Genomic DNA, 18,892 nt, shown 5'->3' with positions numbered 1-18,892 from the left:
CTAGTTAAAATTTAAACATTTTGTGGAGTTTATTTTAAGAGTAAAGATATCAGTTGTTAAATGTTTTAAGATTATTTTGTTTCTGTGTTTAATAAATACTTGATGGTAAATCATGACACTAATATATAATATTTAATATACGTTAACCCTGTTTTTAAATGTGTGTCATTTTTTAAGTGCCTTTGAAACAACCTTATTTTAAAATCTTTTTAAATTATCTTCTTTCGATAGAAAAAGTTACGTCGATCACAACATGCTCGAAAAGAAACAGAGTTCTTACGGCTCAAGAGGACCAGACTGGGCTTGGATGACTTTGAGTCTCTAAAAGTTATAGGAAGAGGAGCTTTTGGAGAAGTGAGCTGCTTTTTTTTTCAAGTCATCAGTGTTGAAAATATTGTCTTAAAATATGTATTAAAATATAATTCCTGAAATACCATCAGAGGCAAATTCCAGCTTTCTTAAGTTACTTTTCACTCTTGAACAAATAGTTGTGACTATTTAACATTTATAATATATGTACATTATATTCTATATTCTAGGTGCGGCTGGTCCAGAAGAAAGATACAGGCCATATCTATGCAATGAAGATATTGAGAAAGGCTGATATGCTTGAAAAGGAGCAGGTATGGGTTCTTTCACACATGCAGTGCAAGGGAGCATGTGTGACGAGGTGTTAGAGTGAGTGTTTCTGTTGGGATTTTTAAAAAGAATTCTATCTTGCTGTGTAATCTATTTTTTTTTTCTTTTCTTTTTCTATTTCTTATTAGCCAGGGTCTAATTATGTAACTCAGGCTGGCCTGGAACTTGTGATTCTTCTGCCTCAGCCTCCCAAATGCTGGGATTACAGGCACATACAACAACACCCAGCTATAATCTGTTAATTTTTAGTAGCCTGTCTTAGTGTTTTTCAATTCTAATATTTAAAATGTCTCCAAATTTGTAATCTGTATATTAGTCTGCTTGGGCTTCTGTGACAAAATACCACAGGCTGGGTAGCTTTACAATAGAAACTTATTGTCTCACAGTTATGGAGCCTGCAAGTCCAAGATCAAGTTTATGGTAAGTTTTGATTCCTGGTAAAGCCACTCTCTGTTCCTGGCTTGCATATGGTCTCCTTCTCACAAAGTCTTCACATGGCCTTTCTTTGGTGAGTGCAGGAAGAAAGAGAGCATGTGAGACCTCCTGGTGTCTCTTCCTGTAAAGACTCTAAGCATACCCTTATGACCTCATTTAATCTTAATTACATTTTTAGAGGCTTCATCTCCAAATATAGTCTCACTGGGGCATTAGGGATGAATTTTGGGGAGACTCATTCAATCTATAACAAAATACCTTCTGAACTAACTCTATTTTTGACTTTAGTGAAAATAAAGTACAGTTTTCAACACCCTCAATACTATCACATATCAAATAAGCAAAATTAATTCCCTGAGAAACATATTTCCAAAGTCTGTTCAGTGCTCTTTTTTATGCTTGTAGGCTCTCTCCATTTTTCCTATGAATTAATGCAGTTCTATGAGGTGGTCATAGTGTCTGAAAACACAATAGCAGTGTATTCACTTGTATTTCCAGATAGGAAGGACGCTGTAGAACTCTAACTTGAGTGCATATGCTAGTAAAGGACCCAAGGATGGGGGTGAACAAAGAGATCTTTGTGTACCATATGCTTCATTTGTCTTTTATTCCCTACTCACAGCTTACTTCCTTTTTTGTGCTATGGGATTTGAACTCAGGGCCTTGTACTTGTTAGGCAGGCACTTTACCACTTAAGCCATGACTCCAGCCCTAGTTAATTTCTTTGTGAATTAAGTTAGCATATAGGTGAAAGAATGAATGTTAAATATGTACATATACGTATGTGTATATATATATGTGTATATGTATGATAAACTAGTTGAAAATGAAATATTTCAAGGAGTCTTTTAATCATTAAAAAAATTCTTAAGATTGTTTTTCTTTCTGTGTTCAATAAATACTTGACATATTTAGCACTAGTATATATTTAACATACCTTACCCCGATTTTTAATGTGTATAATCTTGTAAGTGCCTTTGAAACAACCATGTTTTTAAATCATCCTTTTAAATTACCGTTTTTCAAAGATTAGAATTTTTGGATTTTCACTGCATTCTTTTATTTCGTTGTTTATTTCATTTGACAAATATTTGAGTGTCTACAGTGTACCAGATACCACTGTTGGTTCTGAGACCACAAATCTTTGTTCTTTTGTAATAGTGGAGAGAGTGGGCAGACAGCTATTTCAAATTGTCATGATTGGTAAATATTACACAGGAAAAAAAAATTAAGATAAGGTGATACTAGTCAGGACTGATGGTTCATGTCTGTAATCCTAGATACTTGGGAGGCTGAGACTGGGAGGATTGCAGTTCGAGGCCAGCCTGGACAAATAGTTCCCAAGATGCCATCTCCAAAATAGCCATAGCAAAACAGACTGGAGGTATGGCTCAAGTGGTAGAATACCTTGTGTTCAAACCCCAATTCCACCAAAAAAAAAAAAAAAAAAAAAAAAGAGAGATAAGGTGATATATATGATCCGGGTTTACAAGGAGTAGGTAAAGTGCCTCTGAGGAAGGAATATTTGATGAGAGACTGAATGAAGAGAAAAATAACATATAAAGATCTGGACAAGGGTCTAAGTAAACAAGTACAGAGACCCTGAGGCGATACTAATCTTAGGCTGCTCAAGGAGGAGAAGGAAGCCATTATGGCTGGAGAAGATGAAGTGGGCAAGGTCAGAAGGTCTATATCACATAGGGCTTTGAAGGCCATGATCTAGAATTCATGTTTTATTCTGAATGCAGTGTGTTGGGGAGGTGTTATTGAAGGGTTTTGTTCTATTTAAACAAGACAGTGGTATATCTGATTATGTTTTACAAAAATGAAGCAATCTTGCTGCTTGCATGTAGGCAAAACAAGAGTTGAAGCAGGGAGACCAGTTGAGAGAGTATGTAGCATTTCCAGCCAAGATGTTATTGTGGTTATACTTTGGTTACAGCAGTAAAGTTGAAGGAAAGTGAAAGTGGGTTAAATATATGTTTTGAAAGAAAAGCCAGTAGAATTTGCTTGGATGGACTGTTGGCAGATTAGAAGATGGGCAATAGTAGTAAGGGGAAGGGGAGAATAAAGGAGAAAGTAAATTGTCTAGGGAAGGAGTTTAGATAGAGAAGAGGGCCTGGATCCAAGTCCTGGGGAATACCAGGCAGAGGAGGAAATCACAAAGGTGACCGAGAAAGAACATCTTGGTGAGATAGAGGAAAACTAGAACTATGGTCAGGGAAGCCCATAGAAGAAAGGGTTTAAAGGAGGAGGTGAATTGTCAACATTTTTGAATGCTGCTGAGAGAGAGAGAGAGAGAGAGAGAGAGAGAGAGAGAGAGAGAGAGAGAGAGAGTGCAGGAGGAGAACAAGCCATTGGATTTTACAACATGAAGGCTTTTAATATCTTAGCAAGTTCAGTGAATTTGAAGGGAGCGGTCTAATTGGAATGGTGGAAAAGAGAATGGGAAGCAAGACCTAGAGAAAGTGAGTATAAATTTTTCATGTGAAGCAGAACCAAGAATAAACTGGTAAAGTTTTGTTTGTAAAGGTAAGAAATGTTTCCATTAGAAAGGGAAAGTCTGAAGATGCAGCAAGAGAGGGGAGATAATTACATCAGTATACTGGAAGACGGGAACAGAACCCCATTTATTAAAACAGCTTCCGATTCTCTGAAAAGCAGAGAAAATGGTTACAAATGTAAGGTGGTCAATCCAGCCTGAGTGTGAAAAAGTGAGGTCATCAGGCTGTAGTGTAAAGGAGGGATGGCTTGTTAAAGGATGAAGAAAGTTGTAAAGTAGTCTTCTTGACATGTGAAAAAGCAGAACTGCTAGGGAATAAATGTCTATTGAGGTTTGCAATCATGAATTTAAAGTGAATCCATTTGGCATAAGCAAATAATTTTCATTCACCTAATTTCTGTAGTGTGAGAAGGTAATAGGAATCATTCAGAGATGAGGTTATAGGGGACTGTTATTGACAGTCTTCTTATCTGTGACAGAGATAAGAAGGTTAGACGGCAAGGAAGGTTGAGCTATTGAATTGGCTTAGAGAGTTATAAGGATTGGAAGAAGGTCCTGGGTGAAGATGTATATCCTCAGACAAGAAGGTAAATGGAAATGTAACCTACCCATAATGGGATAAGTCCTAGATAAGGTTTAAAAGGAAGAACAAAAAGGCAGCACTTAGTTCAGGCTGTTGTCCAGCTACTAGCCACATGTGACTACTACGCACTTGAAATGTAGTTAGTCTGAATTGAAATAAATGCAGAATACATATAAGTAAAAACTTGGTGCCAAAAAAATAGTGTAAAACAGCTCAGTGATTTTTGTACTGATTACATGTTTAAATGATAATATTTGGATATATTAGGTTACATAAATGATATTATAGTTAATTTTACCTGTACCTTTTACCACATATGGCTACTAGAAATCTTAAAAGTACATATGTGACTTGTATCATATTTGTATTGGACAGACCTGGTCTGGAATATTTTGCCTGAAGTTGAGGAGCCTCTGGACCTCTGCTCTTTCCTGACCAGGGCAGTCTCACTGGAGTTTATCTTGCACTAGGTTTTGCATTTTGGAGTGTCCCTTCCCCCTCCCACCCACATAAATTAATCTGCATTTGTCACCACTGAATTTCATTATAGAAAACCTTTTCCTAATCAATTTTAGTACATCTGTATTTTAATTTTGATCGCATTTACTCTAATACTAAGCATCCCACAAAATTAAGTAGCAGCTGTTGTTACCAGATTACTGTACACATCTTTTCCAACCTTTGGATCCCATTTTAGATACATGTTCTGTAACATGGCTTTAAGATATTTAAAAATAATCAAGCCAAGTTTATGATGAGTTGTTTTTCCTGACATCACATATAGCCCCCAAAACTCAAGGCTTTTCCTTTACCACCTTAAAATGCTTTGTAAATGGCAATAGAGAAGAATTTTTGTTACCAGTCTTCACTTAATGAAACAGATCCAGAAAGAGATTATAATCTTTTATGCTAAAAAGCAAGTTTTTACTCCCTGACTCTTGTTCACTGATGTCAGAGCATTTACTGTACCAGGTAATAAGGCAGTAATCTCCAAAATGGTATCTTAAAGCATATCATATTTTATTACCCAGGAAAGGCTTACAAATACATTTTCTAATGTGCGTTAGGCCAGAGTCCATTAAAGTTGTTATGAAAATTTCAAAGGTATAAAATCAAATTTGATTGTTAACTAATCTTTGAAGAAAAAAAAATGTATAAATGTATGCATGCAAAAGCAGCTGGAAACTGACCAGTTATGCCAACCCCATAAATTACTCAGTTTATAAAATTTTCCAATCTATAAAATGTTTACATAGTAGTACCCTTAGTAATTATGTGTCTGACAAATTGAGATCAAAACCTCAAAAACATACACTAATTTGCTATAGCTAATATTTATAAATATTGTAGAGGGTTAATGTTAATTTAATATAATCTAAAGTTATTATAAATGTCCCTAATTCTTTTAAAAAAACTATCAAATAAAGATTAAGCCTGCTCTTTGATAGTTAGAAGTAGTTTGCTGCCAGGGCCAGTACAGGCTCATGCCTATAATCGTAGTTACTCAGGAGGCAGAGATCAGGAAAATCGTGGTTCAAAGCCAGCCCTGGGCAAATACTTCTTGAGACCCTGTTCCAAAAAACCCATCACAAAAAAGGGCTGGTGGAGTGGCTCAAGCAGTTAAAGTGCCTGCCTAGCAAGTGTGAGGCCCTGAATTCTAACCTCAGTACCTCCAAAAAAAAAAAAAAATAGTTTGCTGTTTTTAGCAAACCTTGGCTTTGTCATACTAGTCTACAGGACATCACTACTTTGAACTTTGTAGTCAGATTAGCACCTAAACAAGTCAGGCTTCTTGGCTGGAGGAGGTGCCGGTTAGATGTTTGTAGGGTAGTCATTGTCCTGCTTCAAAGGCCTGAGCTTCCCATATCATACCTGATGATCTCACCTTTTCAGGCCTAAAGGTATAAGCTAAAATAAATTTTTCCCGAGGTTCTTTATATTTAATGAGAATATGAACATGTATATGTTTCAGATCTTTTCTAAAACTGTAGCTTTCCTTCATTGTCAGTGGATAAGTAAGATGTAAGCATGAGAAATGTGCAGTATGTTAACATTTATTTTAAATATATTCATCTAGGTGGCACATATCCGAGCAGAAAGAGATATTTTGGTAGAAGCAGATGGTGCCTGGGTAGTGAAGATGTTTTACAGTTTTCAGGATAAAAGGAACCTTTATCTAATCATGGAATTTCTCCCTGGAGGTAAATGGAAATGACAGACTAACCAAGCACATCTTCATATGTAATATGACTTTGTTGACTAATTTTTCTTACATATTCATAGGTCTGAGATTTTACATAGTCACAGTTTTCCATTATTTACTTCCACAGTAATGCCTCATTTTGACCACAAACAGTATTATTTTGAATGAATAAGTTGGCACATTTTAAATACTACCATTGTGCACTCACTGTAACCAATTATACTGTTACAAGTATAGAGTTAAGAAAAAGAAGCCAATAAACAAAAAGACAAAAATCCCAATGGACAAGTGATAGACAATGCAAGAAGAGAAACATTGACTGGTCTATAAATATTAGGAGAAGGTTTAACTTAACCAATCAATACTCAGGGAAATGCAAATTAAAACAAGAATAAGATACCATTTCACTCGTATCAGATTATCAAAAACTTTAGTCTGATGATACTGAGTGTTGGTTAGGCTGTGAAGGACACTTGCATCTTGATCTCTAACTTTTATGGAAAGGAATTTAAAGATATCTAATGAAGCTGAAAATGCATGTGTCCTACCATTCAGCACTTCCACAACCTGGAGATTCTCTCCACATGTACACAGCAGACTTGTAAAAGAATGCCCATTGCAATATTGGCATAATAGTGAAAACCTGGATGCAAAATAAATGCCCGTCAGTAGAATGGAAAAACAGAATCTGACATATTTATTTGGTGAATTTTTTGCAGTAAAGTCACAAGTTTAGCAGTAAAATCTCAGCAGTAGAGCCAAGTGAAATAAAACAAGCTGTGGAGTCACATAGATAGCTTGATACCATTTATGTAATTTTTAAAAACAAAAGACTAAATTTATAGATTAAAACAAGTGTATATGAAAACAAATTTTAAAAATAAGCTGGAAGGACACACACCAAACCAAATCCATCCATCATTGCTCTTCCAAGAGGGGAAGGGAAATAGAATGGAAATAGAGGACAAAGAATGCTTCTATGTACTATTTTTTTGAAAGACTCAATATAGATATGAAGAAATGTTATCCGATGTAAATTCTATGTTGTAAGTACACTAGCATTTACAGTAGTTAAAAATACTTATTTGTCCTTTTTTAAAGAAAAAAATTCTTGAAAAGAATATCTGGAAGTGACTTTTTTTCTTTTTTTCTTTTTTTTTTTTTTTGGTGGTACTGAGGTTTGAATCAGACTTGTACTTGCTAGGGAGTACACTGGAGCCACACTTCCAGCCTTAGAAGTGACTTTTTTTTAGTGGACTGATACACAGTTTTAGTTGGACTAACAAACTCAGTCTGTTTTTGAAACTTGAAAAGAATATATCTGGTTTCCAGATAGGTTTATTCTGAATCTTTTGCACAATTTGACATGTTTTCCTCAGCAACTTATTCTGTTCATTGAGTGGTAGATATTATTTCATTATAAGCTCTGCTCTGATTTGATTTGATACGCTCTACCCTAAAACCATTACATGCCATATAGTTTTTGCTTATGCAGTGACACTTTTATCTGGCTCCAGAGATGGTTATAGGTTTACTGGGTGGATCATAAAATACCAAATCAGACATATATTCTATAAATACAAAGAAAGCTTTTGCAAAAGATTCCCTCTTTGAGGCATTTTCAGTTAACATGATACTTTCCTTTACTTAGGTGATATGATGACATTGTTGATGAAGAAGGATACCTTGACAGAAGAGGAAACACAGTTCTACATTTCAGAGACTGTTCTAGCAATAGATGCAATCCACCAGTTGGGTTTCATCCATCGAGATATTAAGCCAGACAACCTTTTATTGGATGCCAAGGCATGTGATAAACTGGAGCATTATTAGGCTGCTGGTTATTTTATAGAGTAATCGAGCTGATTTTGTGATTGGAAATGGTCAGCTACATTGTTTCATAGAATGGTACAGTAGGAGAGGACTGGAGTAGATGACATCATGGGGATATGGCTATCTACTTTTTAAAATCATCATCCTCAAAAATTTATAATTTTACATTTTTACCTGTATGAATTCCAAGCTAAGAATTTTTATACTAATTACATTTCAAAGCATTTATAATAAAGGGGTTTTTGTTTCCAAATTAATATAATCTAGTTTTATTAGATTTTTTTTTTTTTTTAGGGTCATGTAAAATTATCTGATTTTGGTTTATGCACGGGGTTAAAGAAAGCTCACAGGACTGAATTCTACAGAAATCTCACACACAACCCACCAAGTGACTTCTGTAAGTTTGCTGCTTCCTCTGGTTATAGCTTATTTAACTTGATGCTGTTAAGGATAGAAGATTCTCTTCTTCTCCCTCTCCCCTAAGTTTATCCATGTATTTTAGAGGTATATGTGTGATTTGAGGTTGTAGAGAAGTTTTGCCCTTGTGCTTACAATTCTACATTGTTGAAATTAGCATTTCAGAACATGAATTCAAAGAGGAAAGCAGAAACATGGAAGAAGAACAGGAGACAATTGGTAAGTCAACTACATTTTTAAGAAGGAATTTTGTGCCCTGATCCTAAAATCTTATCTATTTTTTCCCTGATTGTTTTGTATCTTCCCAAAGATCAGTGCGTATTCATTGCAGTAATGGTGTTTGTCCTGGAATCTCGCAGCTTCCTTAGTTTCTCTTTATAGTTTTCTTCCCTATAAAGCAAACTCAATTTTTTGAGAGTTTTTTTAATTATCATTTTTTATTGTTGTTGTATTAGGGGACATTGTGACATTTACAAACATGCTTATCCTAGTTAAATTCACCTCTTCCATCATTCTCCTTTATACCCTTTCCCCCCATTCTTAGACTAGTTTCAACAGGTCTCATTTTTCCATTTACATACATGTGCATATATACCCTTTCCTTATATCTTCCCCCCTTCCTCTGGTAACAACCCCCCAAACAGGACATGTTTTTCTCCCTGTCCTCCATTTTGGAAAAAAAGATATTTTTGTTTAAGATAATCTATACGGAGAGTTTCATTATGAAATTTCCATGTATATATGTATTGTATCCCAAATTGGTTCATCCCCTCCATTTTTCTCCTTTCTTCCTTAGTCCTCTTCTTATGGTGATTTCAACAAGCTTAAAAATTCTATATTCATTCTTGTATAAAAAGTTCATCAACCATATTCACCTTCTTTACTTCCTCCTTTTACCTGACTATTGATTTTTACTTTATGGTTTAACTTTAGAGTACTTTGTCAAGCATACCTGTAAGTAATCTGTCTAATAGTAATTAACATTTTAAATAAAATTCACTGAGATAAGTGTGATTTTTAGTGAATGACTTCCTATTTCCATTTTTCCATTTTCTGAACCTGATACAACAAATACCAATCAGTAAGTTATTGGTTGTAAGTTTCTAAGAACTTGTTTATAGACCACTGAACAAGAAGTTTGAAATGTCAACAATGTTATAATAAAATAGATATGAAACTTTACCAAAAAAAACCCTTCATTTTGTTGTTAAATGTGTCACTTTTAGATCGGATTTTATGTAGTTGAGAATTGCAGTGTACCCTGCTTTTAAAGGAAAAGAAATGAATATTACTTAATTACTCCTTTAATGTAGAATTACACTGTTTTTAACCTCTATTTCCGCTCTGTTATTTAGCAAATATAATAATTGTTTTCCCTCTTCCTTCTTTCCCTTTATCTTGTTAACCAGGACTGTGAACATTCTTTAAGATTAGGAATGTGCCTTTTGACTTTGATTTCCTAGTTTCTTTTATGATGCTTGGCATGTATAGATACTCTATAAATGCTTGTTGAACCAAGTGAGGAAAGTGATACTAATCCGTCATTCCTTCAGGGAAGTAAATAGACTGAAAAATAAGTCTGATACCCTCTAAAACCATGTAAATGACCTTTGTGTTATTGAGCTCATTCTCTCATTAGCCCAAGAAATTGCAGAGTTTTTATGCTAGTAAAACATTTCATTACTTTTGTTCATTTGTTTGAGACAGAGCCTTGTTATGTAGCCCAGGCTGGCCTCAAACTTGAGATCTTCCTACTTCTGCATCCCAAGTGCTGGAATCACAGGCAGGTACCACCATGCAGGGCCATTTCAGTTTTTAAAAAGTTTATTGAGCCACGCATTAGGTGAAAAACTTCATTCTACTTTTAAATCACATTTGATCAGATTTTACAGGTAAGAAAAGAATTGCAGTATTCCCTACTTTAAAAGGAGAAAAACTAAAGATTGCTTAAAAATATGGCAGGGGGGGTAGATATGGTAGTACGTACCTATAATCCTAGCTGAGGCATGAGGATCTTGATTTTGAAACAAACCTGGGTTTCATAGCAAGACCATGTCTGAAAAAAAAGTGGATATACGACAGGGGAATTCTATACCACCGATTTAGAGTTTTCACAGGTAATAACTCGTGTGTGTGTGTGTGTGTGTGTGTATTACTATTCTCATGGTCGGCAGTCATCATGTCAGTGCTTCCTCCAGGAGTAGACAGGGCAGGAAGTTCCTTCTCACTAACTGCCAATCATGTCTTTCCCCAGGTCATCAAAATGACAAAGTTTGTTGTCACACATTTTCAGATTTCCCCTAAAACACTACCCTCACTGAGTTCTACTGCCTTAAAGAAATAGTTTTTGAGGATTTTATATAAATTAAGAATAAAAAAAAGTATAGTTTCCTAATGGATAGATAATAGTGCTCTGGAATTGTTTATAATGAAATATTTGATGCTTATATAGTAGTTTGTAGTTTACAGAGAACATTCATTTTCTTGCTTATCCTCTTTTAGGGCAGGTTTTATTATCCTGATTTTATTTAGGCAGAAGCTGAGGCTCAGAGTGGTTGAATAACTTGCCTAAGAACACATTAATAATGGCAGACCTGCTTGGTTCAGTATTTTCAGTCTGTTTGAGATAGACTTAGCTACTTCTTAGGGGGCAGAAATCATGTATTCGGTAACATAATATCTGACTCAATACCTATCCTTATATCTTACACATGGTAAACATGCAAAATAAGTATTAAATGAAAAAATAAGTTCTTTATGTAGTACTTTTTTCTAGGTGTAAGCCATGTTCAGATTTTTTTTTAATGTTAAGAATGCTGTTTTGACAAGCTGCTCCTCTGTAGGCATACTCCACAGTTGGGACACCAGATTACATTGCTCCAGAAGTATTCATGCAGACTGGATACAACAAACTGTGTGACTGGTGGTCTTTGGGAGTGATTATGTATGAAATGCTAATAGGTATGTTTTGTCATGTATTATGTACATAATATGTACATTTCCTTGAGTGCCATTGTTTAGAACATAGTACAGATATCATGTACAAAAATAGCTGAACTATTTTAAACGTTTGTCTAACATTCCTCAGTGTTAAATGCTTACTGATAAATACCAGTGAACTCTCCAGGGGATCCTGTTGCAGGAAGTGAGGTATTTAATCTCAATTCCCACGTATCAAAATTATATCTCCGTGAATTTAGGGAGATGCTCTAAATCCTTTATTGACTTTATTGGCAATTTTATTGTAAATTGATGAATGGTGTAATTATTTTATTGTTAAACAGAGCATTTAGCGTTGTTTTGTTGTGGCATATATTTAGCAAGTGTAATTTAATTGATCACAAAAGCCAATAAGCCATCCATTTTCGTTGATATATAGGCTATCCACCTTTCTGTTCTGAAACGCCTCAAGAAACATACAGAAAAGTGATGAACTGGAAAGAAACTCTAGTGTTTCCTCCAGAAGTACCTATCTCTGAGAAAGCCAAGGATTTAATTCTCAGGTTAGTGGTTAAATTGCTAGTGTAGCTACGGTGTCATAAAACTTCATGAGTATCTCAGAGATCCATTTCACTTTTGAGGGGGAGAAGGAATATTACTGATCTATACAGTCAGCGAGGTCAATAAAAATAAAAGTTTTTTTTTTTTTTTTTTTTTTTTTTTTTAATGCAAACTCTTAAAAGCAGGAAAGGGCCTTACATTGTCTCAGGTACCGACATATATATATATATATATACATATATAAAGCAAAATATTAATCCTGTTAGGATGTAAAGAAAAGAGAAAATAAATTTTTTAGTAACAGAAACTCATATCATGAAAGTCTGTATATAAAATCTAAGCAAAAGATTGAATTCTGTTCCTTGACTAAGATGAAGTGTTTTGGAACTGTTCTGAGTGACTGGGAAGCATATAAATCGGGACAACTTATGAGAACAGTCAACTGGCAGAATATTATATAAAATGTTTAAACTGTATATGACCTTTGACCCAGCAATTCTGCTTGTATTCATATATGTATTATATATATAGTCATATATATATAAAGATTTAGGTATGTTTTAGTGTTATTTTAGTCATGAAAATTTGGAAATAATCTAAATGTTTAATAACAGGGGACAAACTAAATATATTGTGTTATCTCCATATACAAATTTTTTAAATGAATTTATAGAAAAGTATTTGAGAAATTTTCTCAATCTGCTAAGTGAAAACAGTAGTCCTAAAATAGTCATTACTATATCAACATAATATTTTTAATATTTTATAGGAGATTAGAAGGAAATTGCTTCAAAATATTTGCAGTAGTATCCCTAAATAGTGCAGTTACAGAGGGTTTTTATTTTCTCCCATTTTTTCTGCAATAAATAAAGTTAACTTCAGTAAACAAAAAAATTACTTTAGATGTAACTTGTATTCGACTTCTGTTTCCTTGTTCTAGATTTTGTGTTGATTCTGAAAACAGAATTGGGAACAATGGTGTAGAAGAAATAAAAGATCATCCCTTTTTTGAAGGTGTAGACTGGGGGCACATAAGGTATGTTCCTAGGCTTTAAATGGGAGCAGTGTCAATAAAATAAGTTTCTAGATTTCATTATTAATTTAACTTTAATTCTACATAAAATTAAGAAGTATCATGTTAGGTTATTAAGTCAGTGTTTTCTGAATTAAGTGAGTGAGACTATACTTGCTACAGCTAAATGACTCATTTTCAGTTAATGTCCACTCTAAGGGAAAAACATATTGTACATCAGTTTACAGTCTTTTTTTGGTGGTACTTGTATTTGAACTCAGGACCTTGTATTCTTGCTAGGAAGGTGCTCTACCACTTGATCTATACCTCTAGCCCTTTTTGCTCTGTGTATTTTTGAGACAGGGTCTCACTATTAACTGGACCAGCCTGCACCATGATCCTCCTATTTATGCTTTCCACAGTAGCTGGGATGAGAGGTGCAAGCCACCACATCCAGCCTTTTTTGTTGAGGCAGGGTCTCTACAGAACTTTTGAGCCTGGGCTGGCCTTGAATCTTGATTCTCCTGATCTCAGTCTCCCAAGTAGCTGAGATGACATGCTCATAGTTCCGTGCCCTGCTATTGGTTGAGATAGGGCCTCGTGAACTTTTTGCATGGGCTGGGCTTGAACCATGATCCTCCCAATCTCTGCTTCCCAAGTAACTAGGATTACAGGTGTGAGCTGCTGGTGCCCAGCTGAATTCTTATATTCATAGTTATATAATGAAGACACATAGCACATGAAAGACATATTTATACTTCATACTTCAACTCTTCAGTTGTCTTTCTAATACAGCAGGCTATGTCTTCTTAATTAATTTATTAAAACATACAGTTCCTTTAAACATTGATGGAGGGGAGTTAAATAAAGTAAGTAACATTGAAGAATTTGCTTATAGCTATTAGTTGTGAGCATTAGACTTTTTTCAGTTTATGGCCACACTACCTTCAAGAGTTCTGGTCTGCTGGGTGTGGTTGCTCATTCCTGTAATCGTAGCTATTCGGGAGGCAGAGATCAGGAGGATCAAGGTGCGAAGCCAGTCCGGGCAGAAATCTCAACAACACTCAATACAAGAAAGGGCTGGTGGAGTGGCTCATCTTGGAGAACATCTGCCTAGCAAGTGTAAAGCCTTGAGTTCAAACCCCAGTACTGCCCCACCCTATCCCAAAAAAAAGAGTTCTGGTTTGTTGTCCTCATAACAGTTGAGAAATGCAAATCTAATCATACCATTTTTCCTCCTTTTCCTCCTTCCCTTTCCACTTAACATGAAGCTAACAACTCCAATTGGCTTTTTAGGCCTGCCTAGCTATGGCTCTTGCCTTATCTGTACAAGTTGAATCTTGTATGGGCTTTCCTACACCTTCCACCTCACAGTTTTGTCATTTGTTATTTATTCTCCTAAAGTGCCCTTTTCTCCTCTGCCCTCATTCTCACCTCTGTCCCTGTGCTGCCTAGCCAGTCTTTTTTTTTTTTCTTTCCTTCTCTTCCTTTCCCTTCCCTGTCCTTCCCTCCTTCCTCTCCCTCCCCTACTCCAGTCCAATTTCTTGTTTTTGTAATAAAAAAAAGTCACAGGGCTGGGACTCGCCTGCCTAAGTTCATATTACTAGCTAACAACAAGTTAGAGCTCAGAGATCTAGGGTCAATGGTTCGTTCCACTAAACTAAGTTTATTAAGTTAGTATATTAAGTAAAAATACATTGGAATACTTACGATTAAAAATATATATAGTATAGGCTTTTATATAATTTGGTAGACTTAGAACCATTAAACATTTGTTGAAAAAATAATAAAAACTGATTGCTTCTTTTATCTCTTTCTATAGTAGAATTTTTTAGTATAACCAGAAGTCATTCTTATGACTAGTTTGTTTAAGCTGACATACCTGATTCTCTTAAAATTTATTTTATGACTGAAAGGTTTGTGATTCAGATTTCATCACAAATACACATTCCCTTTATCCTTTGTTCCCTGTTTTCTCAAATGGTTTTGGATTTATGGATCTTCTACCATAATTCTAGTCCAAAATCACTTAGGATCCTGTTCCCCACAATGCCCCATATACTTTATATAATTATAAAGTCTTTTAAATAAAACCTCTTCTATTTTACTTTTCATTAGTTCTTGGGGGTTTTTTTGTTTGTTTCACTGAAAAAAATACTATGAGAAAGCCTTGTTAGGAAAATATAAAAATTACAAGTAAATGAAAATAATCTTACTAAAAAAATTATACTCTACTAGTTTGAAATCCACTTAACTATTCTCAAATCCACAATGTCCTTAACCTTCTAATATCTATAAAATAGCCTCTAGAATTTTCAAGAAGAATTATTTGTTGGAAAATTAAGAATTCAAGAAAATTTACCAGGACTGCTAATTCATCTTTTTATAGGGAACGGCCAGCAGCAATCCCTATAGAAATTAAAAGCATTGATGATACTTCAAATTTTGATGATTTCCCTGAATCTGATATCTTACAACCAGGTAAGAACAGTTTTATAATACAACTATGACTAAGCCTAAAGATGGTTACATTTCACTAATGAAATTCCATTGGTTAATTTAATTTTTCTTTTTAGTGCCAAATACCACAGAACCAGACTACAAATCCAAAGACTGGGTTTTTCTCAATTACACCTATAAAAGATTTGAAGGGTTGACTCAACGTGGCTCTATCCCCACCTACATGAAATCTGGGAAATTATGAATGAAGATCAGATTCACCTACAACCAAGAGAACTCAGGTAGCTGCATCACCAGGCTTGCTTGGCATAGATAACACAACACTGAAATACTCCTGAAGATGGTGGTGCTTACTGATATTAGAGGAAATTCTACAGGATTAGGATTTCTGAGACTATGACAGGAATTGGTTGGCAGTGCCAGCTGGCATTTTTAAAAAATATTCTATTATTTTTGTTAACTTTATTATACAAAGGTACTGGAATAAAAGGGACTTACATCCCTTTCTAACTGTACTGCCTACATGCATATTAAGGTCCCTGTGTATACTGTGGCTTTGAACTGTAACACCTCTAATCAGTTCAGGAGAAATACATATCATTTAAAGCAACATAGGCTAACCTGTAGGTAATACTGCAGTATTGCTGTTTTGCTGCAAATCTTATGGGTCTAGATAATCAGTACTGCAAAACAGTTGCTGTTTTGCTGCAAATCTTATGGGTCTAGATAATCAGTACAGCCATCTTCCATAGTTGCTGTTAGAACATTTTCCCTATTGGTTTGGACATCTATAGAATATATATGAAGACAATTTCTATAATGATTTAAAGAAATTTTAAAAGAAATAACACTGGTTCTTTAAAAATAGAATTTACCATCAAGTTGCTACACAAACTCCACAGTAGGGACTAACAAGTTACTAATAAGGAAGAGGAAGTTTACCACCTTCACTCAAGCGCTCCAATAAGACAATTAGTGTTCAGACATACTGATGACTTTTATTTATATTCATAGTCTTTATACTTACAGGAAAATGTACTGTATTATATAAAGTGTAAAGCTGCTTTTCTTGTAACAAGAGGACTTTTTTTTTAACAAGAGGACATGGCATTATTTCAATTTGATTATAGTGAGTTGAATTTCAGAAATGACCATGAAGGCTGCTTGTAGAACCTAGTGTATTTTTATTAAACTATTTTTTTAAATGTCAGACTTCTGATCATGTAGGAAGACTTGTAGAGAACTATGAACTATTTTGGTTTTCTAAAAGTTGCTACATATCATTGCTTTTATTTCTTTTGATGAAAAATTTTCCTTTGATAGTACTTGTATTATTGTGTCATTGTTCTTGTGCTCCAAATGTACCAAAGATCTTGAACAGCATGGATGTTCACAGTGGAGTAGAATTTTACTTTCCTATGGGAATGCTGTATTCAGACATAACAGATCTGATGGCAGTGAACTTATTCAAGGACAGCACTGTGATGTTTAGCTACATCACTGTGGTTAACACCAATAGAATTAAATGTAGACCAGGGGATTGTGATTAGAGGACTGGGGAGATAATGTCAGCATCAAATTATTTGGATAATTCCTTAAGAATTAACTAATCTTTTCTTGCTCAACCTTTTAATTTTAAAATGACTTCCTAAGGTTTTGATTTCATATGTTCTAGTTGAGGAATAACACTTTATCAGAGAATACTTAATGTTTATCTTAACTGTTAATTGATAGATTTACAAAATCATCTGTGGTCAAAACCTTAAGCGACAATTTATTTGTAGGAATCTCTTCCTTAAGGGGGAAGAATTGCAGAAGAGCATTGTGCAAATCTACAAAAACTTTTATAAGTATGCTGCTTGGTAACTCCATAATGTTTTTAGTAAGGCCATTCTGGTTGTCCCCCTCATTTATTTGTTTCTGTATTTTTAAGTATTTGGTGAGTACTTATTTTTTGTCCATTTCTGTATTTCTGCTCTGGACCATATGGCTGAATATTGAGTAGAGAATTATGAAGACTCAACTTGCCTGATTTTTCTAGTTATAGCTGCCTTTAATTAACAAAAACAATTTTTTAAACTTCTGTTGGGGTTTATAATATTTTCTCACTCCAACTCATCCAGTTTTTTAAAGGTAAATGAGCAGAAGTCCCTGACTACTAAAGACATTCAATCTTTGAAATGTTAAAATTCAGAACATTCAAAGTGACTGTTTTGCTGTAACCATGATTAAAAAATATTTAAATTTTACCCTTTAAAAAAAGCATTTTGCCACTGTGATAATGAATAGTTAAGACATGAATATAAAGGAGATGAATTCCCCAAACTTTTACATTGCATGGGAATAGAACATTTTAGTTCATTGTCATTATCGGAAAGAACTTAGAAATATGATTTCTTGGCAGTGGAAGGGATATTTTGGGAAGTTTGTTTTGTTTGGAGTCTCCTTCTTTCCTAGAGTTAATAGAGTGATTCACAATCTTTAAGGATTTCTAATCATTAAAGCATTTCATAAGTGCCTATCTAAAGCAATTAAAGACTGTCTTCCCTTTGAAAACTAAGAATTTGATTCACGATGCAAATTAACCAGATAATTTGCAAAGTGCCCTTAAGATTGACTTTTACACATTTCCCATATTTCAGGTGAATCGTTTAACTTAAATGAGAAAATCCTATTTAATCACTGGGCATAATGACATTTTCTTTAGGCTATTTTAAAACTAAGAGTTTTGTTACAAACTATGTTTCTGGTTTTTCTAAGTATATAGAAGCTTGTATAATTCAGATTTTTTTTGGTTTCCTGATTTAATGTAGATTTTGGCTTTTTATTAAAAACATTTGTATTAAAGTAAATTATGATATTTTTCTTTTATGTATTTGTTATTAACATAGTTTTAAATCTTTAAAAGTATTAAAGCATCATGCTGTCTGAAAATGGGGAATTTCCACTTGTAAACCAGCTACTTCTAAAAGAAATATATAGATGATTTAATAAGCTTGTTAGTTTAATGGAAGTACCAAATGTGGACTGTTAAAAATGTCTTTGGTTGTTAAGGCTTGAAATAGTGTTTTGTTTATTTCCATAATAACGTTTTTTTTTTAACACGTACATAACTGTGTTAATCTGTAAATTTAAAAATAATTTTAAGCATATTTATTTTTCATGTTTTAGTGTAGAAAAACTTTAGACAATCAGTCTCTACTGGAAGGAGAAAAAGCTGTCTATCTTTTGATAGCCTACAAATAAATTAATTGAGATTTTAATCAGTAGAGATAGCTGACTCCTAGACACATTTTCTTTTTCAAT

General features: G+C 34.2%; 1 protein-coding gene across 10 annotated transcripts in view; it reads left to right on the top strand.

Annotated features, from left to right (window-relative positions):
• Stk38l (serine/threonine kinase 38 like) overlaps positions 1 to 18,438 on the top strand; it is an 84,509-nt gene extending 66,071 nt beyond the window's left edge. For all 10 annotated transcript variants that reach the window (XM_074083055.1, XM_074083057.1, XM_074083061.1 and 7 more), the window contains 11 exons: positions 232 to 354; positions 540 to 623; positions 6,238 to 6,361; positions 8,015 to 8,169; positions 8,491 to 8,593; positions 8,771 to 8,832; positions 11,457 to 11,574; positions 11,993 to 12,116; positions 13,055 to 13,150; positions 15,516 to 15,607; positions 15,703 to 18,438. In XM_074083055.1, coding sequence (XP_073939156.1) covers positions 232 to 354; positions 540 to 623; positions 6,238 to 6,361; positions 8,015 to 8,169; positions 8,491 to 8,593; positions 8,771 to 8,832; positions 11,457 to 11,574; positions 11,993 to 12,116; positions 13,055 to 13,150; positions 15,516 to 15,607; positions 15,703 to 15,830 — 1,209 coding nt within the window. In that variant the 3' untranslated portion in view covers positions 15,831 to 18,438. The remainder of the gene's footprint in view (positions 1 to 231; positions 355 to 539; positions 624 to 6,237; positions 6,362 to 8,014; positions 8,170 to 8,490; positions 8,594 to 8,770; positions 8,833 to 11,456; positions 11,575 to 11,992; positions 12,117 to 13,054; positions 13,151 to 15,515; positions 15,608 to 15,702) is intronic.
• The last annotated feature ends 454 nt before the right edge of the window (positions 18,439 to 18,892 follow it).

Source organism: Castor canadensis, chromosome 8 (assembly GCF_047511655.1).
Source record: "Castor canadensis chromosome 8, mCasCan1.hap1v2, whole genome shotgun sequence".
NCBI lineage: Eukaryota > Metazoa > Chordata > Mammalia > Rodentia > Castoridae > Castor > Castor canadensis.
The sequence above is the reverse complement of the archived record's forward strand: the minus strand, read 5'-3'. Positions and strand labels throughout refer to the sequence as shown.